Source organism: Centrocercus urophasianus, unplaced genomic scaffold (genome assembly GCF_019232065.1).
Source record: "Centrocercus urophasianus isolate 14NV4802_14NV808 unplaced genomic scaffold, USGS_Curo_1.0 seq_15, whole genome shotgun sequence".
NCBI classification, from domain to species: Eukaryota; Metazoa; Chordata; class Aves; order Galliformes; family Phasianidae; genus Centrocercus; species Centrocercus urophasianus.
In genome coordinates this window covers 34,475,005-34,502,815 of record NW_024884697.1, presented here as the reverse complement: position 1 = coordinate 34,502,815, position 27,811 = coordinate 34,475,005, and the positions used below count along the sequence as shown (strand labels likewise).

Sequence of the window (27,811 nt, the reverse complement as noted above, 5' to 3'; positions counted from 1 at the left end):
CCTCCACATCTTCAACTAATGACCTTGAGAGGCTTTCTAGAAATGCCTGGAGCAGGACTATCATTTTCATTCCTAGACAAATGACCTTACATCAGTGCTTTCGTGTGAGTGCCTTTCGAGTCATTTACTTGTACTCAACACACCAGTCTGCCTGTATTCATGACCTTTCATGTAGTATTTCTCCCTCAAATTCTATGAGTCTCTCAACTGTCAGTTTTATCATTAGTAGTTCTACTGGCATGCTGGTAATTCACGACCAGATTGTGCAGAACCGTAGGAAAAAAATATTAATGTAGCAATGGCTTGCTGTTTATGATTCCATTTTAAGTGCTTAGCAGGATTTTGATTAACTGCTTTTATACTATATAATAATTCTGTAGATTTTTCTGGCAATTAAAATACTTTGTCATGTCAGACAACTTCTGCAAAACCAAAACCAGCAGCAGGTAAACTATTAAATGAACTTTCTCTATTGAACTTAATTGAAGTATATTCTGCAAAAACCTTTAGGTTTTCCAACAGGACTACTCTTCTACTTAGACATCTTGCTGAATGAGGGCCATATGCTGATGCTTATAAAAACAGACTCGGCACTGAGTATCTATTATTAAGACCAAATTATATTAAACAGGAAAAAATAACAAAAAACCCAACCCATGAAACAAAGTGTGCCATGTTTGTGTTGAAGATGTGTTAAAGAAAAAGCTTACCAATTCAGCACAGTATTTTTGCTCTTAACCAACTGCCTTTTCTGAGTAGTGCTACTTTGAAAGGGAACCGCCAATACAACTGCAGAAACTGCTGCAGCTTTCAGATTTTCTCTTCATTCCAGCAGCTCTGAAACTGGCTGAGAAGGCTAAACTACTGGATTTTCAGCCTACTGCAAGTTTTGTCATCATCTGTTTTGTGATGCATGTAACAGTAATTCAGAGGCAATCTCTAGCTTGAAAACACACACCCATACTTACTTTTGGGTTAAAAAAAATTTGTAAACATACATATTTTCTGCACTGCCACTGAAACTAGCGACATGGAACAAATGCTACGGATGAAATATTGCAGCTTTCTGTCATTTGATAAGACGATGGCATGAGCGAATTGCTGGTAGGCATGTCATATGATATGCTAGCACTTGTGAAGGTTACCAGTGCTTGCGTTGAGTCACAAGATTGTTTTTCTATGTCTTCTGAATTCACAGAGATCAGACTAGCATGTTTTGGCCTCCTCCATAGCAGAGTTTGCTTTCGCAAACTTCCCAAGTCCTCCTTGAAGTGTGGATTGAACAATATATAAAGGAGTGGGTTTAGACACGCAGGCAGTGGGACAATCACCAGCAGTATGGACTTTATCACTTCTGGGCTGATAAAGGTAAGATTTAGTAAGGAGGAAAAAGTCAAGAAGGCCACAGGGCAATAAAGAATGCAATTAGTAAAAAGCAGCAAGGCTATATGTTTGACCATAGAGCAATCCCAAATACTGTCCAGTTCTCCTTTTTCTAAACTGCAATAGAGCTTTGTATAAGCAATAGTCATTACCAGGAAGCAAAGTGAGTTCAGCAATACCAGCGCTACCATGTAGCCCATAGCAGTGGGTTCTCCAAATGGTAATGGCAAACAAAGTGGAGAAACCCCATACTCACTCCCAGTGAGGAGAGGTATCACTGCAATGACAAGTGCCAACATAAAGCAAAAGAAAATGGCAATTTTTACACTAGCAATAGAGGATTTTGTTTCAAACTTTGTAGCATGCTTTATAGAGAATGCGCGCTCAAGCGCAGCTAGGGTAAGGAGGAAAATGGAAGCTTCTGAAGCAAAAATGGAGAGAAGACCAGTCATTTGGCAACCAATTCCACTTTCCCACTGTGCTCCATACTGAGCAAAGCTACCAAAAGTCGATGCATCCACACTAGCCAGTACTCCACTGGAAAGACCCATCAAGGCATTTACAATACCTATTAGACCAATCAAAAGCTTTATGGAGGACATATACAACAGAGATCTGAAAACTGTAGCTGTCACCAATGCATTGCAAACGAAGGTCAAACCGACGATGGTCCATACTCCAATTCTGATAAGCCAGCTACCAAAGAGATGATCACACGGTTTGAAGGGACCTGAAAAGACAAGAGAAAAAAAGGAGAAAGGAAAACTCATGTAAAGTAAAATTCAATTTTTCACTTTTTTCTTAGCGTAGCCAAGCAGTGAATTTCACTCCAAAAGGAGATCTGGATATTTTATCTTTCTTCTGAGCAATAAGAGATCTCAATAGCGCACTACTTATCTGCGTATCGCGTGCGTCTGTCCCTTCGCCTGAACATTCTAGTTTTTTTTCTTTTTTTATGTTTGTTTTTAATCTACAAGTGCAGTGTGACTGCCATGAAAAATTCTTCAAGAAAAAGGACAGCTGTACCTTCTTCTTGCACCAGCTATGGGCTCACATATGTGCAGAACGCCATATGGGAAAACAGGAAGCTTACCAGAAAAATCCTGAAGGCTTGTCTCTTGCATTAGTTACTGGATACATATTTTACTGTTCTAAACTAGCAGCTGGAGGTCAAACTTTCATGTGAAACTACTGACTAGATTTCTTACTTATTGAATAGAATGTCCAGTTCGTAGTTTCAGTGAATGCTGTCATGTGAAGCTGAAAAAGATCTCTTGCTGAACCAGAATAAGTTGCTAATGAGTCCTGGTGAAGTTTGATGTAATGGATATGAACAGATACACTCTGGCTGCCAAACAGCATGTCATTACACAGTACAAGACCCCTTTGCAGTGTCTTTTCAGAGGAGTGCTTTGCTCTTCATTTTCTCATCCTCACTGATTCTATGAGGTGACTCAAATGGCTTTGACCTTTGAAAAGCTAAAGGCCAGATCTACTTTTCAACATCCTACACAAGAGGAAGAAAACTGTAATACATGAAGCATTGGAAAGAATAGGAAGTCTCTTTTTGAACAACTAAATTTTGAATAAATTCAGGATGAATTTTTAATCCTTTCTGCCAAGAATCTGGAATGGATCCTTAAAGGCAAGTTGTTGAGACAGAAAAATGCGGGTAACATCTTTAAGTCTGTCATCATCCCCAGCATTCTCAGTGAAGTAATGGATACTAAATATCCCATCTTCAAAAGACAAATGCACTGTAATCTACTAGTTTGGATTGAGATCCAGTGAGATCTGAGAGGATTCCATTCAGATTCCGATGATAAATCCGACCTTTTAGAGGAGATCAGGGTTGTTGAAGAATTTTCATGATGGAAGATATGACATGTTTTATTTTGGCTGCAAAGAAATTTCCTGAGACCACTCCATTTGAGAAATATCCCCAGAGTGGAATCCCTAAATCTTTGACTTACAATTCAGATATACTTTTCTGCATAAGTTGACTGTCAAGATATACTGCAAGTAAGGAAATAACACTGCAGAAAGTGAAAAGTATTATTTGGTAGAATGTTTGACATAGCAGTTCCAGAATGACACATTCTCGAGATGTGAAGATAAATCATAGAATAGCTTAGGTTGGAAGGGGCATTAAAGATCACCTAGTTTGAATCCCTTTCTCCACCCACCAGATCAGCTTGCCCAGTGTGTGACTGAAGCTGAACGCATGAGAAACATTACTTGTCTTGGTACTAGTCAGCTGTGCTTCCTCAAAGCAAGTCATCCACCTTCTCCATGAAGACACAACCCCTGCTGCTGAGCTGTACTCCATACAACTACTGTTTCCATTGAGTAGGCAGAAGCATCCGTTGTGTCAGTTTACAGGTGTCTGGTGACAACTTATCATGAAGACAATGATGTTTTAATGAGCTCAATAACAAAGGAGGCAGTAGAGAAACATGGGGATCTTGGATTGGAGCGAGTCTTGAAGTACTAGCTGATTTTTGTTCATGCTTCACAATGGAAGAACAAGTAGGGAGAATCTTTGTTGAACAGGATGCTAAAACTAGAAGTTATATTCCAAACACTTTCCTCATCTTCAGGTAAAATTTAAGTGTAACAGGTGACTAGTAGCCTTGCAATTTAATCACTTTTTATTTTTTAAACCTTAAAACCTTTCCATCATACTGCAAAGCCAGGGATGTACTACTTACTCTCCGAAGGAAACGACTGTGTTGGGTGTTCCTTGTGATGAACTCTATATATTTCAGTACTGTAGTGTTTTGTTTGTCCTAGATATTAAACTGTGTGTTATTCAAAAAGTTCAAGTATAGAATATAGAATAACTCAATGAAGAAGTACTTCAGTTTCGCAAAGGAAAGAGCAAGCAAAGATTCTGTTCTACTATTATCTATTTATTGGCAGAAGAGAACCTTTGCTTTCTCGTCCCCCTGATAAGAAGACCAATTCCTCTGAAAAGGGAAAAGAGTGAAGATCTGCCAGAGTGTGAAATTTCTGGTACGTTCATAGATGAATTCAGTGTTTGCAGAGTTTTCTGGAGGACTGTGCAGAATTTCATATTATTGTACAGATATTATTGCAAATTTATTGTCTCCATCCTAGTTTCAGATTCAGAGTTTGTTACTGCATCTAAAATATCTAGCAACATTGCTCTTAGATTCCCATCTATTGGAGTTCTATACCTGGAGAAGGTGAACACTGCACTGAATGATGAGCTTTCAAATCTTCTTCAAAGTCGAGAAGAAAATCTTCAAAGTCTCGCTCATCTATGGGGGAGAAAATACTCAGATTTGATACTGCATTTTTCAGGAAAATTTCTTTTTGTACAAGCTGCAAAAAAGTCCTGGCTATTTAAGGCCTATTCTCATCTCTCTGCCTGCCAAACTGTAAGAAGAAGCAGATGTATGCTTTCTTGGTTCTAAGTCACTGTACTCAGGATTATTTAAAAAGTTGGCATCATCACTTCTCTGAAAACAATCACTTTCAGAAAGGTGCTTTCTCCATTACTTCATTTGCAATGTGACAACTGTGTAGGAAGGAGTTAAAAATACGAATTCCACTATTGTGCCCCTCTATTAAGATTTAACCCAGGCTCTTGTGTTTCTTTGTGTGTCATTGATCTACCATGTATTCTTGGCTCTGCTCTTGCTGGAACTAGCCCTGAACTTTGAAAACTACTAGTCTTCAGGACTGGAGACAGCAATGAAAGCAGAAGGTTGGTATAACATGTATGTATGCATTTACATGGCAGGTCAAATAACAGAACTTCTGCTGAAGGGGAAGAAAACAAAGTAAATTTCTGCTCTGCAGAACAGATGCACTCTTGGTACCCAGGAAATGCCAGGAAAAAATCCCAGCAGCTACACCTAAGTAACCACACACAAGCTCTGTGATATCCTGAAGCATGGGTGCAGCAGGACAGAGAAGGCAGTGCTGCTACTTCCAAGGCTGGCAAGATACTAAGTCTTTGCTGCTCGATTATTTTATAGAGTTACATATGAGCACCACTTCCCTGTCTCTCAGATGAAGGGAAGATTTCACTTCCCCATACTTGGACAGAAAAATGAGTGAGTGAGATTTTTGTACGGCAAACCTGACAAAATGAGTTCCCTAAGCATAGCAATGCTTGAATAACACATTGCCAGGCAAGAGAGGAAGAGGCTGCCTTTGTGACTGTGAAAGAGTATTGGATAAGATTAACATCACAGGCTGCCCACTTGAAAAATCACAACCTTTAGGAAGATTTAAAAATGAAAGGTAACAATTACCTTGAATTTGTAACAACCCAATATCCTTCCTGGAAAAATCATCAGTGCTGCTATTCTCATCTTTGTTCCATTGGCTGGAGATTTTGTAGTGGCTCTCGCAAGCTCCAAAGGCACAGCACTGATAAGCATAAGGCATTTCCATGACCCTGGAGAAGAACATTGAAATATACCATGATACCGGGATGGAGCATGAGCTATTCACTGTACTGCTCTCTAATGTTAGTGCAAATGAACTTGGTTAAACAGCCAGAATTGAAAGTAGAAATACTTATGGGTAAAAGTCAATCATGATGATATAAACTGAAGATTCACAGATAGAACCCTCTGCCAGAAATGCAGATGATTTCTAGGGTACTTGTAGTGAAGGCCCAGTGAAATTTTCTTACACATTTTCATGGGAGATATGGAAGTAGAAGACATAAATTGCTCTTGAGTGAATGTTACTCTGAGAGTTCCATTTCTATTTTGTCTTTTAATAGTTTTTCAATGTAACTCAGCGGTTTCTCCACGTTACTTTCTTACTGGTTTCTTTTAAAAAACCAAAAGATCACAACTGTGCCTAACCTGCCTAACAGGCAAAACAAAAATCTAATTTCCCAAAAGGAATTTCTCCAGTTTTGGGAAATAAGATCTATTTTTGGATTCAAATTTCATCTATCTGTTTCCACATCAAACACTTTTCACAGTAAAATGGCAACAAGGAGATTGCTTTTTGTATATAGACCAAGAAAGTAGTGTTCTAAACAGAAAGGTGAATAAATCACAAATGCAACATATATGAAAATATATGTCACTGAAGAAAAGGTTTTCAGTTTACTAATTGTCACAGCAATGAGCATTGAAGGACGCTGGATGTCATTTCTAACTCCCTTAGTAAAATTGGAATTCCTAACACAAAACTGAGTACAGATGAGTGATTTTCAAAGATTTTGAGGCGACTATTGCCAGAAAATTACTGATGTCCAATATGTTTTCAACTACATTTCTCTGTCGATATGCAAATTCTGGGGAAGAACTACATGTATACAACTTCTAAAGGCTACTTCTTCTATTGCTGAGACATACTTTATGCACTGGAAACAGAGACATTTAGTTTGCAGATCCCCAGTAGTAACATAGTGAAACCTAACAATTCACCTTAATTTCAACAGACTGATAAACCTTCAGAGGTAAAGATGTGACTACTACCACGTTACTTTCAACAAATTAGTCATGTAAATTAACATAATGAATGTTCCGAGCAACACTTAATGCCCTGAAAAGTCTACAAGAGAATCAGTTTGTGAACTGCGCCCAATGCCAACACTTAAGCTTGCATGCTAGCAAGTTTAGAGAAGAGCAAACCGAACCCTAAGCTCTAAAGTGAATTTTAAATTAGTGCATTTGGAGAACTTAGACTCTATACACTTATATTTCTGTTGGGAATTAGCAACAATAATCTGTACTCTTGTAAGCAGTACAAAATTGCACAAGCTACTTTTTCAATACTCTAGTAAAAGTTCAAGAAAACTAAGTTCTATCATGCAACTTCATGCCATCTGACTGACTTAAATATTCAATTTCTAACTCATTTCTCTACATGTGATCTTTTAAAATATGAATATTATCCTGATGAAACATTTCTGTAAACTTTTCCCAGAAGCTCTTCTTAAATAAACTATTACTATATCCACACATTACAAAACTGACCAACAGTTAGTCACCTCCTGGGCTGACAAAAATAAATAAAAACCAACACAAAACACTTTAAAAAAGGAAACACTGAAATTTCTATAAGATGATCACTGCAAATTGTGATGTTAAACCTTCTGAAGTGTTTAATATTGCTGAGGAAATAGCTAGTGGGTATTTTAGGTTCAAGAAATGAAAGCAAGTGTGTTTTGGAATGGAATAATTCAGTTGGAAGAAACTTTCACCTAGTCCAACTGCCTGAGCAGTTCAGGGCTGACCAGAACTTAAAGCACATTACAGAGGGCAGAGTCCAAACACCTCTTTAGCACTGACAGGCATCTAGCACCTCGCTAGGAAGTCTCTCCCACTGTCTGACCACCCTCATGGCACAGAAATGCTTCCAGCCTGACTCTCCCCTTGCAGCCCTGTGCTGTTCCCATTCTGCCATCGGTTCCCAGGAGCAGAGCCCAGCAGCTCCCTCTGCTTCCCCTCATCAGGAGCTGCACAGAGCAGTGAGGTTGCCTCTTGGCCTCCTCTCCTCCAGGCTGAGCAGCACAGTGCCCTCAGCCTCTCCTCACAGGAGATGCCTTCCAGCCCTGTTACCTGCTTCTGGATGTTTGCTCTCTTCTGGATGTTTGCTCTTCTGACCAGTTGGCTGTGCTGTGTTTAATGCATAGCTAACAAGAACAGATTTTCAGGTTCTTTTGGGCTTTTACCCACTGGCCTCTCACAAAGTTGAAATGTGGACCTCTCACATGGTGTTGTTCCACAGCTTCCAAAAAGTGGCCAGAAAAATTGTTTTTGGTTAAAGACTAAGACTCCAATTTCCTATCCTCTCTTTAGGACTTTCAAGAACCTTTTGATAAACCCAAACAACTGAATTTTTATTTTTTTATTTTTTATTTTTTATTTTTTAGTTACTAGGTCATACATACAGGTTTTAAACCTGCAAATACTTCTGAATGTCTGTGCAAGGCATATTTGAACAGACTGACTGGGACCCAGAACACAATGGATAAAATATACTTTGCAATGGAAAGCAATTAGCACCAGTTCTTGGTGACAGAGGAATTCCTTTCCTTTAAAAGCAACTTTTAATGTAAAAAAAAAAAAAAAAAAAAAAGGCAACTCTCAGCCATACAGTGCCAGAAACAGTCCTTTTTATACCTGGTGCTTATGTGATAGTGGTGATTAGATTTGGAGTTTGTCAAATTATAGTCCCATAGAAACACTGTCTGAATTTATTTTTACATATTTCTTACCTTACTGATGGTATTTGTACCCCTGACATTTTTTTCCTGCTGCAAGGAATATCTCTTTTCCTGATTTTAGATCAAACATCAGGGAACACAAGGTTGTTTTCCACCTCACAAAGATTGGTTGATGGTGAATGGAAATGCACAGTTATGACGAATGGAGCTAGTCACTGAGTTCTTTACAGCACTGAATCAAAGCATCAGATAAAGGGGGAAGGAGTGGTTGGCAGCCTGACTTTACTTCCTCATAGCTTGTTATAGCAAGCTGGGCTCGGCTCTTTGAGCATTCTTGGGCCATTGCTGAAGGTGGGGCAGAGGATGCTCAGCTCTTTGATGTGTTTGTGTATTGAGCAGCAATGACCCATTTAGATGAGCAGGAAGTTTTTATACAGGAATTTGTCTTTAATGTTGAAACCAATGTTTAGTTCCAACAATTAAAAAGGGTGAAATTTCATTTCGTTTCAGATCTCTGTTCAAGTTGGTGTTTCATGCACTGTCTGCAGTGATCCTGCATGAAGTCCTGGCCTCATTTTAATTTATGGTACAAGTCCTACAGGATCCAGGGTAGGATTTTATCCCATTCTCTCCTGAATGGATATAATTTGCTCTTACAGATGTTAATCAGCTCTAGATACAACGGTCATACTTTTTATATCTTTTTAATTAAGCCATTGCTTGGCACATCCTTTTTAATTACTCATTCCAACTAAATACACTGTAGTTGCATTTCAGCAATATATATAATTTATCTTGTGAAAAAAAACCCCAACCCACATAAAGTGTAATATTGACAAAAGAAATCAAAAATCTAACCTGTACACAATTAAACAATAAATTGTTCTAGGACCACTACAGGTACACGCATGGTATATGTATTACTGTATGTTTTCTATTTTGGAGTGATCAATTTTCTTGTGTTTAGGTTCTTTTTAAGAGGCTTTGGGCATTTTAGAATTATTACCTGCCTCAACATGCTGGCAAAGTCAGTGAGAGAAGAAAAACAGGCAGACGCTCAGGCTCAGACATTCACAACTTTTTATGATACTTGCTTCTTGACCTCTGAGACTCATCTGAAGACTTACATAAGGCCTCTAGCACTTTGAACATTTATGTTACAAAGTAGTTTTACACACCAGTGATTGAGTCACTACCAATTTCCTCTGTGACAAGCTACAAACACTGGGTTTATTAAGTCTTTTAAGCACTGTTTCATGGCGCTTGAATCATTTTTGCAACTCTTCTCTCTGTTTATATTAACATAGCATCATAAAAGTACTCCAGTATGGTTCCATCCAGTGCTTTATTCAAACATTTAATCATCTCCCTACTTCTATTCATCACACCTTTATTTGTAACAAATAACAATGTACAAAAACTCCAGTCCTTTCCATCAGTAGCACATTTCCCTGAGTCGTCTGCATATAATGACTTATGGAACTCTTCCAGTGCAAAATGCAAATCTAGGGAGGACATAAGTATGGAGTCTTCCTTGCAGACTTTTCAATTCTTATGGACATAGGCCTGGGCAACTGACTACAGGTGGCTCTGCTTGAGAAGGAGGTTGGGCTACATGACCTCCAGAGGTCCCTTCCCATCTCCACCACTCTGTAATTCTCTAATTATGTTCATACTGTTCAACTGTTTTGAATTTTATGGTATCAAAAATTTTACATTAAAGTGAGGAAAAAAAATATTTTTCAGTTTGTATCCTCCAATTAAAACATGAAAATCAAGGGAAAGTTAAGGAACACTCCCCAGTATCCTGAAATCAGAGGCAAAATGATTTACTGTGACTTTTCTATGGTCATGCAGTGACTGGCAGAGCTGCAAATAATCTCTAGATAACAGTTCCTCCTTGTATCACAGAGCAGCCAGCAAAAAATTATTAGCATCAAAATTTTATATGGCACACAATGGCAAAGTTTTGGGGGGCGGTTGGGCTCAATGATCACTTGAGATCCCTTCTAATCCCTGCAATTTCCTAATTCCATGGCTCTGTGTTCTCTGAATCTTAAACCAAATATTACAGAAAAAAACAAACAAACAAACAAACAAAAAAACAAACCACATTCATTTTTACTTGGAACAAAAATGGCCGAATATCTTAAAACTTCAATAGTATGTTTTTGATATTTACTGAGTTCTCTCTAAACGTAAGGGAAATTCTGTAAGCACAGACCAGTAGAAAGACATATCATATCATATTGTTTTAACAGCTTTTGAAATATATCACCAGGAAGCAGATGTGGCTCATATTAACCAAGTACTGGGGTTAATATTTCAAAACACTTCACAGTTTCTTCAGTTAAAAGTGAACATAATAAAATAAGTCTATCATTTTTATCATATTTGCTTTGGTTTTAATAGCACAGATCAAAGACTGACAATATGAAACAACATGCGTTACACACTGACACACCTTCCACTGCACATGAACACAAATGTAGCTTATTAGTTTTAATGATATACTCACTTGAGTTCAGGAAAATTGTCAGATGATATCAAACTTTGTAGTGCATGATTTCCTGTTAATTTTAAATGAGTTAGACCATGTAGCCCCGTCACAGGAAAAGAGGACAAAAGGTTGGATGACACATCCCTGCATAACAGCAAATAAAAATCAGCTTACAGGTTCTCTTTTATTTTAATTCTGTAATAGAAGTGTCATATTGGAGAAGTAGGCCATAGTTTTCCAAATGGATAAAAAATGACTGTGTTATACACAAGTCGCAATCAACAGAGCAAAACTGCAACAGCACTCAGAAATATACACCTATATTTTCAGCAGAAAGCTAACAGTGATCAAGGGGAAATGGTAAAGTAAGCAAAGGCAGATGTTCAGATGCATTCTGTTTTCTATTACTCCCTCTCCCTACCATTTATTCAGTAAGCTGTTTCAGTCCTCTTCATGATAATCTACACTGCAACACTTCAGATGGTCAATGCTCAAAAAAGAAAAAAGGAGAGTCTGATGCCACTGGTATGGTTTTACGGGTGGACTGTAAAGATCTTGTCCCTTGAACATCTAAATCAAAAGGGCTAGTCATAAAATAAGAGACTTGTTGATGTACTGGTTTTCTACCTTTTCACGTTTAATGTGCATGTACTTGTGCATGCGTATGTCCTACTGCTCACAAGACAGTTAATTACCAAAGATGAAGTTTTGGTTCAACTGAACTGTGAAGTCTACCATGACTTCATTCAGATGAGGGTTACAGAGAGGCATTTCAGGTAACACTTGGTACAGTGGTTTATGTGTGTGTTCAAAGGGTTTTCTACTGATCAAGGGAAGAATTTATTGCTGGCAGAACAATGGTCCTGTATTCTTCGTTCTATAAGAAAGCACTAAGGAGGATCCCTCCAAAAAGTATGCCATAGGCAATATTCTCCTCATAGACATTTTTCAGTCCACCATTCAGAGGGGTGGCTTAGTCCGTCAAAAGAAATTAATGCCTCTTTTCAAATTTTTGTTTCCTGTAACTCCCAAATCAAACTCCTGGATTATCTGTGATCAGATACCCGTCAGCGTGCATTTGTGAACAACTGCAGAGCAAGATAACTGCAGAGGAATTTTCTTTCATGTTGTCCCCAGGGATACACCCCAGGGATTCACCTTATAGAGGTATTACAATTACAGTGGGAAGAAGGAAAAAGTAAAGAAAGAAGTGCTTGTAATTAAGACCTGCAAAATTGGATTTTTGGTGTTTTATTCATTAAATAATCTGACTAAAGTTACTTAAGAAGAAAAACTATTCCATGCAATGATAAACAATGTTTGTAATTTGATTTTGTGTCAATTTCCTTAGTTTTGATACACAACTAATAAGGCATCTGCCCCACTGTTAAAAGACAGTAACTGACTAACAAATTGAAAGAAGAATGGAAGATACACTGATATGTTTCATGGAGCTCTAATCATCCTGATTACACTCTGGTGTATGCAGCTTTGCCATAATACCTATGGGAATTGGTGAAGTACAAGAAAGCAGACATTTAGATACAGATCTGACAGACCAGAAGATTAGAACAGAGACAGTTTCTATTTCTGCTGAGTGGGGCAATTAACAAGTTACCAGTGCTTTGTATGCTCTTGCAAGAAAAATGTTAAAATTTAAATGTAAAAGATATACAAATACTTACAGTTTGATCAGAGATGGTAAAGAGGAGAAGGCATTGGGGTGAATAATTTTAATTTTGTTCCAAGCTAAATCCCTACAAGAAAAGTGAGTGGAAAATTACATACCCACTGAGTGAATATGGAAGTTTTCATACACTTGATTAGGGTGCCTAAATATAAAAAAGGTATTAATTACATGCAAATACTTTCAATAAACTTCTGCAAATCTCATGCTGCAAAATCTTATGGAAATTTTTAAAATTATGTTAGTCAGTTAATGGAGTTAGTTACTAAAGTGACAACATTCTCTAAAACTTCTTAATGCCCTTTGCAGTCTAACTCAGTTGTTTTCAGTCTGCTTTAGTTTCCCAAGGTAGCAGACAGAGGAATGGGTTATATAGACTACTTCTAAGAGGACCTTATGATATGATTAGTAACAGCAAATCCATTGTCAATAAACTTAACTGAGTTACAAACAAGGAAAAACTGAAATAAGTAGCTACATAATATACTATATATATACAGACTTGATCCTGCAAATACTCTTAAGTAATTTCTCTACAAAGTTATTCTGCTGTGTCTGTATGAACACTAGAAACATACACAAGTTTGAAATTTATGATGGGTGCTCTGAAAGTAATGCCTCCTATTTTATTATGTTGGCCCATGACATCGGAAGCAGATGTTGGTGGTAGTAGAGGGGGAACCTTCCCGCCAATATTCCATTACATTTTGCTGCTGTGTGACAGATGGCAGCAGAGGAGACGTCTGATAAAATGTTGTGTGACATGGAAGTGTGTATGAAGCAAAGGGGCATCACCAAATTCCTCCATGCAGAAAAAATGACACGCATTGACACTTGCTGAATGTTTATAGAGACCAAAGAGTGGATGAGAGCACAGTGAGGCAGTGGGTGATGCATTCCAACAGTGGCAACAGTGATGTGAAAGACAAACCCATGTTCCAGATAGCCATGCACAGCTGTCACACCATGAAGAGTATCTTAACCAGGTCACCCGTGCAAATTGGCTAATTGTGATCATGACAAAAAGCTGTGCTTTGCAGCTGAGAATTTGTTCTGTCAAATAATGTTATTATGCTCCTTGTATCTGTTGTCGTTTTCGTGGGAAGAATTACTTTTGGAATGACCTATGTATTTCTTATTGTTCTTCTTCATAGAGAACACCTACCCCTATAAAGACCTCATGCTCCTCAGAGCTGATTCTGCAGATAGATACTAGCTCTGGGACAGCATCTTCCTCCACCTCTACCATAAATGTTTAGAAGTAACAGCTTCTATATCTGTAAGTTTACATATCTGAATTCATTGTTCAGATAACTAAACTTAAAAATGTTTATTCTGCTTTCCAAATCACAACTTAATGGATGAAAGATCAAAGTGAGGAGAAATAGAAATTAGAGTGACTTGTGGCAGACAGTGGACAGACAGTGAATAGACAGTGAATTAATAGAAAATATACCCCCATGTGTTTGAGCACCAATGTGAGCCACCATTAGTGCTGTACTCACAGAGAACGAAGAGAAGCCAGCTGCCGGAATGTGTCTGCTTTGATTTCATCAATTTCATTATGATGCAAGTCACTGAAACAGCAATAAAAATTATCTCAGTTCCAAAGGTATCCAGAAGACACTAAGCAGTACTGTAGACCATTTATGATCCACTTCAGTACATTGTAAGGATACGTATTTGAGTACGTCAAATTGGTCAGTTGTAACTGAATTAATGATGCTCAAGCAAATTCTATCTAGATGCCTCTTTTTGGGCGTTTTAGGATAGTTTGAAGCTTACATTTTTTGTAGCTTTTTACATGCAGTAAAACAGGGTAAATCTTCCAGCAGATTATAAGACAGATCTCTGTAATATACAAGAAAAGAAAAGATTAACATTCAATGTAATGCTAAAAGGTTTGCTTTCCTGTCTCTTTTTATGCTCAGTTAAAAATAACTTATTTACAGGAGAATAGAAACGTGCAGATTCAGTTATTATCTCTCATCTGTCAGCTTTTAATTTCTAACTGAGGGGAGAAGGAAAGATATATTAACTACAGATACGGCTGTTGCAAATTCCTTGCATTGTCTGACAATCTCCTGCTGAAGTGCAGACTCCTAAGTGTTTTACAGTAACAGCATTGGCAGTCTGCTTATAGGGAGCATTGGCTTTGCGTCACAGACTTCATATTCATCACGTTAAACTTCTGATAAATATTTAATCATTTAAAATGCACAAATAAATATGTATTTACAAATATGTTAAATTTATATGTACATTTTGTCTGAGAATATCCTACATTTTTCTGGCAACAATCGCAACGAGCTGTAATTAGCTTTCAGTTCTACACTTCTGATTAAGCAGTATTGCTTCTGATCCTTAGAACTGTTACATCTTATAACTGAGCACTGTGGTTAAAGATATGGGAATTAACTTTGAAATCAATCACTACATGAGGGAAAAAAGCTCTTGAAAAGACTTGAGCCAAAGCTCAACAAATTACAGAATAACTGAAACATCTGGACTGATTTATAGAATAATCTAACTAATCAAAAACAAGCCCAGGCAATTTGCAGAAATTGGAGGGGAAAAAGAAAAGAAGGAAAAGAACCAAACACCGCTCTCCTACCCACTCTCAACAGTCTCACCATATACGTACATATATATACATCTTGTTTGGGGAAAACTAAATCTGAATTTTGCTGGTGGAAAGAATATAGAATAAAAATTAAATACATAATTACAAAAAATGTCATTTTCCCATAATTATTAATATCAAGTAAAAGAGTAACCTACTTTCATCCCTGCTTCCAATCCTTTAAAACTAAATCATATCTACCCACTTGCTTCCTTGGAAAAAATTATCTTTGTCACTACTATTCTGACAGGGGGCATTTTGTAGATTCTACGTTTGATTTGTGAAAATAGTGCAAGTAATGACAGTGTAGGATTCTACTGAGTCCATCAACTAAAACTTAATTTTTCTGGAAATGTTAATGACATCCACAGTGGTATTCAAATCATGTGCTATAATTAGTCCTATTCCAATGTTGGCCAGAGAAGCAATACAAAATACATTCCAAGTGATGTAATACATAGAGGAAAGCGTTGGCTGATTCTCAAAGAAGCAGACAGAGTGATTACTTTCGTTAGTGATTAAGCAAACCCCAAGGACATTTCCAAGCTAAAATAATATTGGATATTTAGTATAAGAACTATGCCCCAACAATGCCAAGTAATAGTCTATCAAAATTTCAGCCAACTACTTAAGTCTGTCTGGAGAAAAATCTAAAAGAGATGCATGAAAAGCACTCAGAGCTATACTCCTTACACAGATAAATTTTCCATTCACTTCCCTGAGTTATCTGCCTCATAAGAAAGCAAAAGTGCTACAGGAGAGACAGAATAAATGAAAATAAAGTCAATGAAAGTAGCTCTGATTTTTTTAAACAAAATCATGAACCATTTTAGCATTTCCTAAAAAGATGAAAATTAATGATTTTTTTCAGCAGTGCGTGGGAATTACTGACAGGTCTGTGGAATACGAACTGTTGGAGGATGGTATTTTTCAGTAACATTTGGGACTTGCTCCCTGCTCTGATTTCTATGCAATAATGTGATACACAAAAATAGCAGCGATGGGGTAATTTTGAAACCATAATGATTTCATTTGCTCATTGATCTTTTTTATTAATGTAAAGTTATTAATCATGCAGAAACGTACAGCACTTGGAGGTTAGGTAGCTGGTCACAAGCTGATCTGGGGAGAGAGGTGATCTGTGCTCCTGTGAGTGTCCTATTGAGAGAATTTGTAAATAAATAAATAAATAAATAAATAAATAAAAGATTGCAACACAAATGCTTATTTTTGGGACATTCTTTAGAATAAATATCAAAAATACAAACCAAAGAAAAATACTCCTCTACTACTTACAAACTCTCCAGACTTGTAGTCCCAGTCAGATCAGGAAACTCTGTTATCTGTGAGGCACCATTTAAAGTCCTAGAATTTAAAACACCGTTTCAATACAATTGCAATGAGGAATTTGAGGGACACCTCTAATGTTGCAACTGAAGACAATTTAAAGAAATGAAACACATACAGAGTTCTGAGTTCTGGTAAGTTTTGAAAAGCAGATTTTCCAACAAGCTGGATGGGGTTATCATAAAAATGTCTGCAAAAAGAGAGCAAAAAAGGCATTTTATACACAATGTTGTACACAGTGTTATACACAATGTTATACAAATAACACATACACAAAATATTACATGGAATATTTTAAAAGATTCAAAACACATTGCATGATTACAATATATACAAATGAGTAATCTCTGTATGCTCACAGACATTTTGCGCACCTGTGGACCTTTTCTCACCTGCTAGCTATGTCCATTAAGTATGCTTTTAATACTGAAGTATCCATTTTCCCTGGATTTAGAACCAGAAGCCTGCCATTTCCTCTTTCTCCCAGAAAGATTAAAATTCAAAGAAGAAGAACTTTATTATGACATACGACAAAGTTGATGGATGAAGAAAACAGAATTTCTCATATTTGGAGAATGTTGTCCATCCACAGCGTTGGAGTACCACTGCACTTGTAAATGAGTATTGCTTTTGCTCATTAAAAAAATGCTGCTCAAAACTTGTGGCTATTTTTCTTACATTTATTTTACAATTTCGTACACTGAGGTTTGCCAATTATATGTATTCTCATGTAAATAATGAGAATTGAGACTGGAATCCATCACGAGTAATTTTTCTATATCTTCTACATTGCCAGCAATACTAAGAGACTTATAAAGAGTGGTTCAACTGAAAGGTCAGTGATGAAGTATTGGTACTCACTCCCTTTAAATAAGGCATGCAGATTGCCACACTTTTCATAAGGCTAGAAAGATAAAAGCTTTTCACTTGCATTATTATGTGCTACACAGTGCATTCACAAGAAGATATATCAGACAAATAGCAACAAACATGGTACTTAATACCATATTCTCTTACACAAAGTGTCATTGAATAAACTGTTACCACTTACATTGTAATAAGTGATGGATTACCTACAAACGCTCGCTCGGGTATCGACTTGATGTTGTTGCTATGAAATCCTCTACGAAACAAAAAAATGGTTTACACAGTAAAGAAAAGGAATGAGAAGGCACAATTTGTATTCACAATACACAACAATTTCTTTGACTGTAGTAAGGAAAATGTCTGCGTGTAAAGATATGTTTTTGCTTTCTGGGGTAAGACAACTGGTAAAAGCAAGAGCAAAAGAACAAGTGAAGAAATGCCTGGAATTCAGCACTCTTCTATACAAGAAATGCCATGCAGGTGAAATAAACAGCAAAATAGCATTTTAAAATTCAGATGCTCACAGCAGGAAACCATTTCATAGCTGTATGTCATGTAGGTTATGTATATGTAATGTACATATAGACATTGAATAGTACATGTATATACATGTATATATGTATCCTCTCCTATTTGTTAATTTGCATCTATTCCATTTACTGTGATAATGAATTACACAAATTTATAAAGTAAATGATTTTATACATTATATTGTTGAGTCTCCCACAACCCCATTGTTGAAATATTTTAGATATAGAAATGAACAAGCTATCCAATGTGTCTGCTGGATAGGGGGCCAAAACTTGGTCTCATCATTAATTACTGGATTTTACTCATATGAGTACTTCTCCATTGTAAAAAACAAAAGAAACAACTAAGGTTTCTAAAGAACAATGATGATTTGTGTGGGAAACTCCCATTAGTTCAGTCGGGTATGAAAAGGGCTTCCCAGATTAAATTTATATATTTAGAAAGCCTCAAATTGTTCACTCATGCAGGCACACTTGGTCATTACTTCAACAGGTTCCACATTACTGGTTTCACTTGTTTAGTCACCGTGCTACTGCTGATGAGACAGAACAAGGCTCTAAATCCCTTGTTCTTCTGCACGCCATAAAAACTGCATCCATGCAGACACAGATTCCAAGCAATATGAGGATCCCATTTCATCTAGAACCAGTGAACAGACTGGTTTTGTGGATGCACTGAATGGGATTCCTTGTACAGAGAAAGGCAAAAGAAATGGCATGACTGCTTCCCAGGACAGCGTCTGGCCCCTCATCACCATTGACATGGTCAGAGTGTGGGAGCAGCCCCATCATCAGCCAAAAGGAAATTGCAGTGCATTTCTGTAAAACAGAGTCTATGGTACTTCTGAGGTCTGACTGGGAGTGAGTGATCATGGCTATAGCTCATATCCTGTGCACTGCACCTCAGCAATGTACCTCATCTGAACCAAAGGTGAGTTACTGCTTGTCAATTCACATACTGAGCAAAACAGCTTAAATCTATCTGTACTCCTGGGTAAGGACACTATAGTAAGGCCACACTGGGAAAAATGTTTCACAGGCATCTTCAAAACCTAACATCTATACCCATTCTGGAGAGAGAACTGATCCTACAGTTGATAACACCAAGGGCAGAGCATCTGGGACTTGTATAGCTCTGCCTTGACGGCTTGCTCTTTCCAAAATGAGAAAAAAAAAAAAGCCATGGTTAGTGTTTTTAGTCCAAGCACAAATTCTGAGAAAGAGAAGAGGCCTGACCCAGAAACACCTTAGTAATGTAGCCCTGCAATAAACTGAATCTTTGTGGCCCTGGGTTCCTCTTGCTGAGAACAGAAGGAACTCAATGAGAGACACCTCATGTTTTTAAGATCAGCTTCCAGGGCCAAGCAAAACACTGATGTACGGTCAGGTTCTGTGCTGGATTTGGGAATTCAGGTTACAGTTTAACACTCCAAAGATTTCCTGTGCAGAGGAGCTCAGCTGACACAAGCAGTTTGATACCTAGATGTGAGATCCAATGGGGTCGAGAAATCTCAAGCACATCAGGCAATTTGCTGGACTGGACAAGGTGCATTTACTGCAAACCTAGGTTATCCATATTTGGCTACTGACTCCAGTGGTCAGAAGAAAGGCAGTTCTTCAAGGCCACTGGATTTCATACCAATTATTTTAGGCCTCAGGAAACAGAACAGTAGCTGAGAGTAGCTGGACTGAAAAACTCACAGCCTCGCAGAGCCACACTCGTGGGCAGCACAGAAGGCACTGAGCTGGAGTCAACACTGCTTGGGGGTTCCCTGCTTCCAAAAAAATCCCAGCCTCAGAAAGTGGCCTTATTATGAGTGATGCAGTAATACTACAACTATGTCAACTGTGTCAACTGTGTCCAGCTGCTATACGATAAGCTAGTTTTTGTAAAATCTATGCTGATGGTACATGCAGAGTGGCAATTACTTCAAACTGAAAGAACTCTGGACATACGTACTGCTGTACACATCATTTTAAAATGTGTGAATATTTCATTCATTCTTTTATAACTCAGCTGTTTCTTACAATAAACTTGGCTGGCTTCATTTCATTGTTGATGTCATTTAAGAGAAACTATGTCTGTGCATCCACAAGTGTTTTGTTTACAACATTACAAAGGACTATTTAAGTTGAAAAGAGAATGCTTTAATTTAATGGGGGAGGAGGGATGGAAGAAAACATTTAAACTTGATAAGACAGTAAGAGGACCATGTTTTTTCCTTAGTCTAACAGATTGTGATATTTTGGATTGCTTGGAAAGAACAATTGTTGTGTTTGGGACTCAAAATAAATTAGCTGTGTTCCGAGGATGAAGTTCTTGAAGAAAATTTACTGCACAATGAAGTTGTCAGAACTTGAATGCTCTAAACTGCATGTTGAAAATTATCTTTTATGCATGTTGGCACATTTATTAGCTTTTCCTAGGATACCAGATTTTAGGGATTACTGACAAAATCACCAGCATTAAGAAAATAATCAGTCATACACTAGACAAAACATTCTCCATCCTAATATAAATGCTGTACTTACAGTTCTTTTAGGTTTGTTAGTGTCCTGATAGCAGTGGGGAACTCGTCCAGACTGTTGTAATTTAAATCTCTGTGTGAAAACAGATTGTGTTATTTAGGTTTTGTGTTACGTCAGGAATAACTGAATTGTTGGCATTTGTAATGAAATACCATTTTTCATGCATTGAATGAGAAACGGATAGCCAAAATCCAGGAAATCTTTAAAGTGCACGGATGTTCTGTAAAAAATCTGTTTAGGTCACATTCTCATTCTTATTTTTTGTATCAAGAGGGAAAACATACAATAAACCCAACTTTATCATTAACTGTATTGTTCAATTTAAGCTTTGGCAGTACTCACATGGAGACTGTTTCTAACCATACAAATTGTAAAAGCAGTAGTTTAGCTAGGGTAGTGACCTTTGCTTTAAGAACTGCTCATGCTGCAGTGGCAATTAGACTTCATTATGGTAAAGTGAATGAACTATACACATACTTCTGCCTTGAGCAAGACGTGTGCATCCTTTAGTATTCAGGAGACACCTGAAACTAAAATTGAGATGCGCCTGCTCCCTGAGAAGTGCTTTCTGAAGAATATAGTCTGAAAAATTTGAGAAACAGCCTTATGGAATGGGCAAAACAGAAATCACAGTTTACAATAGATGGAAATTGAAACAGTATCAGGCTGAAGTAATTCAGGCAGGAAACTGCTGTCTGAACTCAAGGAGGCTTTCCTTCCTGCTTGTAAATCTCTCTCTCCCACTTATTGACAGAAAGAGATTACAGGCAAGCACAGTTCTGCTTTGCCTTGCAGTGATAAGTGATTTCCAGACTTATGCATCAATGCAAGCAAATGATTTTAAAACTGACCTCCGTAGTTTATGCTGAGATCTCTTTAGATTGTCTTGAAACTACCTTGAAACTGGTCTATACAGTACGCAAGTAGTAAGCTTGAGGCAAGTGCTACACTCTCATACTGCAGTGAAGAGACTCCACCTATATCCATTCCCAGATTCATGACTGCCTCTGAGTTTTCATCTCTTTCATACCAGGTGGCTGGGACTGGGTTTGCAATTACTTATTCCATTGTTCTTTTTTTCCCCCCATTTTTGACCAAGTGCCATGTGAATCTCACTTAAAAAAAACACAACAAACTATTACATTTTCCCTCTCTCTTTCCTGTCCCCCTTTCCGGTGCTACATTAAGGGACTTCCTTTCAACTCACAGCAGACTAAAAGTCAAAATTGTAAAACTGCATTTCAGTTTGAAGGGATCAGTGCAGCTGAAACTCGGGAATGAACAGAGGAAGAAAAAAGGTCAAAATTTCTTGCTTTCTGGTGTTACTGAAACATGAAAGTGAGCAGTGCATACTTCTGTGGACAAGAAAGAAAATAGTTACCTTTAGACTAGCATTATTCAGATTTGATATTTTGTCTATTTGCTCCTCAGATCTTTATCCTCTGCCCTGGTTAGGTGAAATCTCTAAAATCTCTGAGAAGGATTTAGCTGATTGTGGCAGGTGGTAGAGAAGAAGATACGCAAGCTTTTACTGTTCCTGCAGCATTTTGGAGTTCTATTACCTACTCTAGCAGATAGATATGAACAGAACTTTGACAAAAGCTTGAGGCAATTTGAACCCTTATCAGTGTTATTCTTCAGCAAAGCTCTTTAAAGACATGATCTTGGACACAACTGAGATATCTTTCCTTGTAAAACATACGTGATTCATGTATTTGGCATTTTCTCTTCTTCTAGGGATAAAAAAAATAAAATTATATGATTTCATAACTCTCTTCTATGGCGAGTTTCTTGGTGGTATATCTTTTCACTCTGACAGTTTCCCAATCCGGCCTTTAAGTTTATTGATTGAACAAGACAAATAAATAGTACTAAACTAGACAAACACAACCACTCATGGATAGCCACTTCTTTTTCAATGCCCAATACAGTTCTCAAATGTCCTTTAAACAATTTATCAACTGACGATGCTTATTAAAAAGGCAAGCTGATTTTTATTGTCAAAAATACTCTCTGCCATATAGAGGTATTGTAAACGATCACTTAGATCCTGTAGTGATTAGACAAGTTAAAAAACACATTTAGCTCTTAGGCTATTTTTATTCTTTCAGAATATTAATGAATATTTTCCCCTGGGGGGGAAAAAAAAGAAAAAAAAAAAAAAGGAAACAAATAAGAGGTCAACTCACAGAGTCTCTAGGCTGTGGAGCCCATCAAAGCATTTCTTTCCCAGGGAATAGATTCTATTGTTATGGAGATGTCTGCAGGGGAACATTAAGCACACAGTCAGGAAAGCACATTGCCCACAGTGGACTCAAGCAAAACATTTTGATGCTTAAATCAAAATAAACTTATTTTCAGGCATGCACCAATTAAATGCAAGTCATGCTTTTGCAAGAGTGTGTAGAGGAGGCACTTTCACTGCCCTCTCTGCTTTCTCCTGACATCACTCCACCCATGCAGCATTCAATTTGGTTCCATAGAAGGGATTTGTTTTACAACCATCTACATGGCTTAGAAAGGGCACAACCTGGAATTTTAGAGTGGGTTTTGCACATTAAATATTGTGAAATTGTATACATGTTCTCACATATTATTAATTAACATGTTGCCTTTAGAACTGTGGGTGGTGTTCACTTGGAAAACCTATACTCAGAGGCTGTTAGCGGGGATGGCACAGAACAGCAGGTGAACAGAAAGATAATAAGGCAGAAACAGCCATTAGCCTTGCAGAAAGAAGACACAAAGCCATAGGACAAGGAGTCATAGCTTCACTGAGATGAATGAACTAATCAATTTTTAGAGCTTTAATTTGCTCTTCCTTGAAACTGTAAACACCTGTAGGTCAACACTTCTCAAATGTTCAGCCCCGAGAGTAACTGCATGTTTCATTCCAGTCCAGCCCTCCCATGTGAAGGATCAGAATGCTGCCTACTTCTAAGATTTTTATACTGACACGGAAAAAATCAATCTGTGTTAAGCTCATTAATGGGAGTATGTACAATTTAGTGCTATTCAAGCTGACTTTTGAAGAGGATGCATTTTTTGCAGCAAACTTCTACTTTATTCTTCACATTTCACTCTCATAGTGGAGGAAAACTATGGGAGTAACACTTCAAAAGAAAAGATGGATTGTGATTGAGGAGCTGCTGGTTATACACCCGTTAATGCTTTGTTCTGCTCTGAAAATAATTTTAAAGATCACAGAACCTAGAGACATTCAGTATCTCTGTCCATAAAAAGCAAGGTTCCTGATAGCAAAATAGAAATGTTTTGTAGGTTTCCCCCTTCCTACGAAAAAAATTAATCATTTTTTTTAAATGACTACACTGAGCTGTAATGTTTGAGTTAGCATGAAGAATGTCTACAAATTCCACTTCAGTTTGGATTGCTAGTGGTGGAGCTTCAAACCTGTGCCAGACAAGCATGCATATTCACACACAGCTGGAAATTTGCCAGAATGAATAGAGAAGCAAACAAAAGAAAACATAACTGCACACGAATATTTTGATGAGGCAAAAATCAGAGAATCATAGAATCACAGAAACCTTAGAATAGGAAGGGACCTTTAAAAGCCATCTAGTCCAACCCCCCTTCAATAAATAGGAACAAGTAGATCATAGAGCCTGATCTAGCCTCTCCTTGAAAGTCTCCAGTGATGAGGCATCAACCATATCTCTGGGTAACCTGTTCCAGTGCCTCACCACTCTCACTATAAAAGACTTTTTCCTTATGTCTAATGTAAATCTACCCTATTTGAGCTTGAAACCATTTCCCCTTTTTCTCTCACTGCAGGCCCTGCTAAAAAGTCTGTCCCCTTCTTTCCCGTAGCTCCCCTTTAAATACTGAAAGGCCGCTATCAGGTCACCTCACAGCCTTCTCTTCTCCAGGCTAAAGAGCCCCAGCTTAGCATCAGATGTTGCAGATAATGAGGAAAAATGTAATTGTCAATCAATATGAAACCCAGGAGACCAGAAGTAAGCAGGTCAGATCTAAAATATGGAACCTAAGTGAGCAGAAGCAATCAGGGAATAAAGAGGTCATTTTCTCCTGGCCTTCCTTATATGTCCTCCTATCTCCGCATTTCTGGCAGGGATCTAGAGAATGACATTCAGGACATTCTCTACCTTCTCAGCATTACTGAGATGTCCAGGAGTTTGGTTAAATAACAAGTCTATCCACTCCTCTATCCACTTTCAATGGAATGGGACTGATACTCAATGTAAACATAGGGCAAGGATTGTGCACTACAAGGCAGCTATTGCACACCTGTAATTGGTGCTCTGTACGTTTAAATGAATGTATTAAGCACTAGGCAGAGTTGATGAATACAATACTCAATAAAGAACCCTGAAATGTGCCAGGTTCAATGGTTGCAGTGGGGTTAGAATATGCTAAAATACGCTAAGTATCTTACAGACTATAGTTTCAGACAGGTTGTAATTCCTGACTATATTATTTTCTCCTTAATAATACTGACGTTTTCCAAAGTATCCTGAAATAACTTCTACTCCTCAGTTTCCTCCTTAGTTTCTCCAGCCTGTCTAGCATTTTTTCCACTTTGTGCATTCCCAGAAGATAAAAAACTGAGTACCAGAGTATTCCTTCCAGATTTTGGAGATGGTTTTGCATCTGATTCATCGAGCTGTATTGGTACACAAATATATCACAATATAAGGCTACATATACTACCTGTGAAGTAGAACTCTACATAATTTCTACTGGGCATCATTCTTCCCAAGTCACCCGGAAAGCTTTCAGTTCATTTCCTTTTTCTAATCTTTCTCCATTCAGTACTGCCTTAGAAAGCACACAATACAATTCATCTATTCCTGTTAATTTTGCTGACCAGATATGGTGATTTTTTAAAAATTCCCTTACATTTTTTTACTGGAGACAAAACTTTTAAGTTAGATTAATCAAGCACTTCAGCAAATGTGACTTTAAGATGATGTGGAAGTTCTGTTTCTCTAAGATAATTAAAAAAACATTTATAATACTTATACAAACAAAAAGTTACTTTATATTTAAAAAATAACATTTGCCATAGCAGAAAGGACTGCACACATAAAGAGTGTCATCATTAGCCTAGTGCAAAAGTAGAAGGGAACTACAGCTTTATAGTCCAAGACAACGTAAGTTTAATATTAATTAATATTAATATTTAATTAATTAATTTAATTAATTAAAAATTAATGAAAGAAAAAAAAAATAGAGGCTTAGCTAACCCAGGTATGCAGCTGTTTAGGTTGTCTCAAGTAACATGTAAATTAAACACTGTATTTCAAGTAATTAATCACAAGGAGGTCAAAGCCCTTCAAAGAAGCAGAGATTCTGGCTAAAAAGCAATTGATAAAACTTACAAAACTACCAAACTGGAGAGGTTTCCAAAAGCATAGTCTGGTATGTAATGAATTTTATTCAGTGCCAGTGTCATTGCCTGAAGTGCTGGTAAGCTTCTAAAAGCTTGGATGGGTATTTCTGTCAAGGAATTATCATCTAGCCACAGATGCCTAAGGGAGACCAAGCCATTGAAGCAGTTGGGGGGCACATAGTTGATGTGGTTGGCATCCAGGCGTCTAGGAGAAAAAGAAATAAAGAAAATTGATTCAGAGAAAAGAACAGTGGACTTTCACATGAAACTATCATCAAGAACACAATGAGGATAGGCAGCATTTGTCACATCAGTTCTTCGTTTCCCAGAGATTCTGGATTTCTATCTTGTTTCCAACATTATCTCCGGGACTTCACATGGTGTTCACAAGTCTCCTAAGCAGCTGGCCCACTGCTCACAGCTCTCCATTGGGGTCATTGGTTCACTGAGAGTATAGACTAATCACTTTTGAACAGAGCCTCTCTACGGACCAGTCACAAAGTTGTTTACCAATTATTTGAAAGTATGGAATAAAAAAATATAAGAAACTCAACATGACACTCTCTTTCGGAATCTATAAATCACTGAGTTGAAGTGCTGAAAGCTGTTTTGGATTTTCAGATGCTATCCGTCACTTTTAAAAGCTAACAATAAACATTATTTCTGGGTTTCTGCTCATGTTTTACTCCTTCTTAAAAGCTGAGTAGTTCAATTATTCTAATGAGCAACGAACGTAACATTTCTTAATAGAAGAGCAAAACGGTTTTAAACAGAGATTGGTGTTGCTAATGCAGTTGATTCCCTTTGAAGTTATTTGATGTACTTCAGCCTCTGCAGAGCCAACAGAGGGAGCTCAGCTACATGTTGCACCTTCCCTGAGCTGCAGGTGATATCTTGCTTTCACACTTCTGCAAGAAGGGATTAAATCTATTTAACTTTTTGCAGATTAGGCAAATCTAATCTAGAAATACTATGTCATAGAAGCGAATCTCTAAAACTTTTCTTGAAGATGTCTGTTCAGAAGAGTATAGAGATGATGAAATAAAAACAAATTTAAATAGAAGTTTTGAAAACACTATTAAAAAAAAAAAAAACAAGAACAAAAACACACACACAGCAAGGTACAAATAAGTAATTCTGTACAACTTAAATTTGTTCTGTTTGAGAGAAATGCAATACTCTCTGTGATGGGCATGATAATCTCTTTATTTAAAGCTGCTTCCTCATTCACAGTCATGTAAAACATCAGGTCCATTCTATCTCCTGCCCTGTGCTCCTTCTACCTTCTGCATGAGAACAAATAATGAATGCGAAGCCTTCGTGCCAGGCTGGCAAATAACTGAGACAAGGTCAGTTGGAACAAATTTATAAAGTTCAGTGTCAAAGCCCCTGTACAATTAAATTTTCGATATAATAACTGACATGGCAGGCAGCAGAGACAGAACTTTCAAAATAATTCCAGGGTCGGTCAACAAATGGGTGAGGCTGGAAGTGTTTAGGAACAGTCATGCTGTACCTCCCCCATTCCCCAGGCAACAACTGTGCCATGCCTGTGTTTTCAAATAAGGTATAATTTGAATGATGAGGTTTCTTTGTGTTTGGTTAGATGTAAATTTCTTCCCTGTGTGATGCTGGTATGTAAACTAAGAACTTACAGTTGCATTAGTTTGACAGTTACACTGATTAAAGAACGGAGGCTTTATTCAGCCTAAATGTGCCACTGTGTGACAGTCAGCTTCTTGCTCAGTGCCAAGGCTGACTGTGCAGCTCCAACCTCCCAGAGGAGGACAGACTCCAGAGGAG

At 37.6% G+C, this 27,811-nt stretch overlaps 1 protein-coding gene across 1 annotated transcript in view; it reads right to left on the bottom strand.

Moving 5' to 3' along the window:
• Positions 1-477: 477 nt before the first annotated feature.
• Positions 478-27,811, bottom strand: part of LGR5 (leucine rich repeat containing G protein-coupled receptor 5) — an 85,397-nt gene continuing 58,063 nt past the window's right edge. Inside the window, exons 5-18 of the mRNA XM_042816273.1 lie at positions 25,998-26,213; positions 22,824-22,895; positions 20,638-20,706; positions 17,760-17,831; positions 16,827-16,898; positions 16,658-16,726; positions 16,448-16,519; positions 14,524-14,589; positions 14,244-14,315; positions 12,737-12,808; positions 11,070-11,195; positions 5,670-5,815; positions 4,584-4,667; positions 478-2,113 (exon numbers count right to left, since the gene is read on the bottom strand). Of these exons, the coding sequence (XP_042672207.1) occupies positions 1,023-2,113; positions 4,584-4,667; positions 5,670-5,815; positions 11,070-11,195; positions 12,737-12,808; positions 14,244-14,315; positions 14,524-14,589; positions 16,448-16,519; positions 16,658-16,726; positions 16,827-16,898; positions 17,760-17,831; positions 20,638-20,706; positions 22,824-22,895; positions 25,998-26,213 (2,299 nt within the window). The 3' untranslated portion in view covers positions 478-1,022. The remainder of the gene's footprint in view (positions 2,114-4,583; positions 4,668-5,669; positions 5,816-11,069; positions 11,196-12,736; positions 12,809-14,243; positions 14,316-14,523; positions 14,590-16,447; positions 16,520-16,657; positions 16,727-16,826; positions 16,899-17,759; positions 17,832-20,637; positions 20,707-22,823; positions 22,896-25,997; positions 26,214-27,811) is intronic.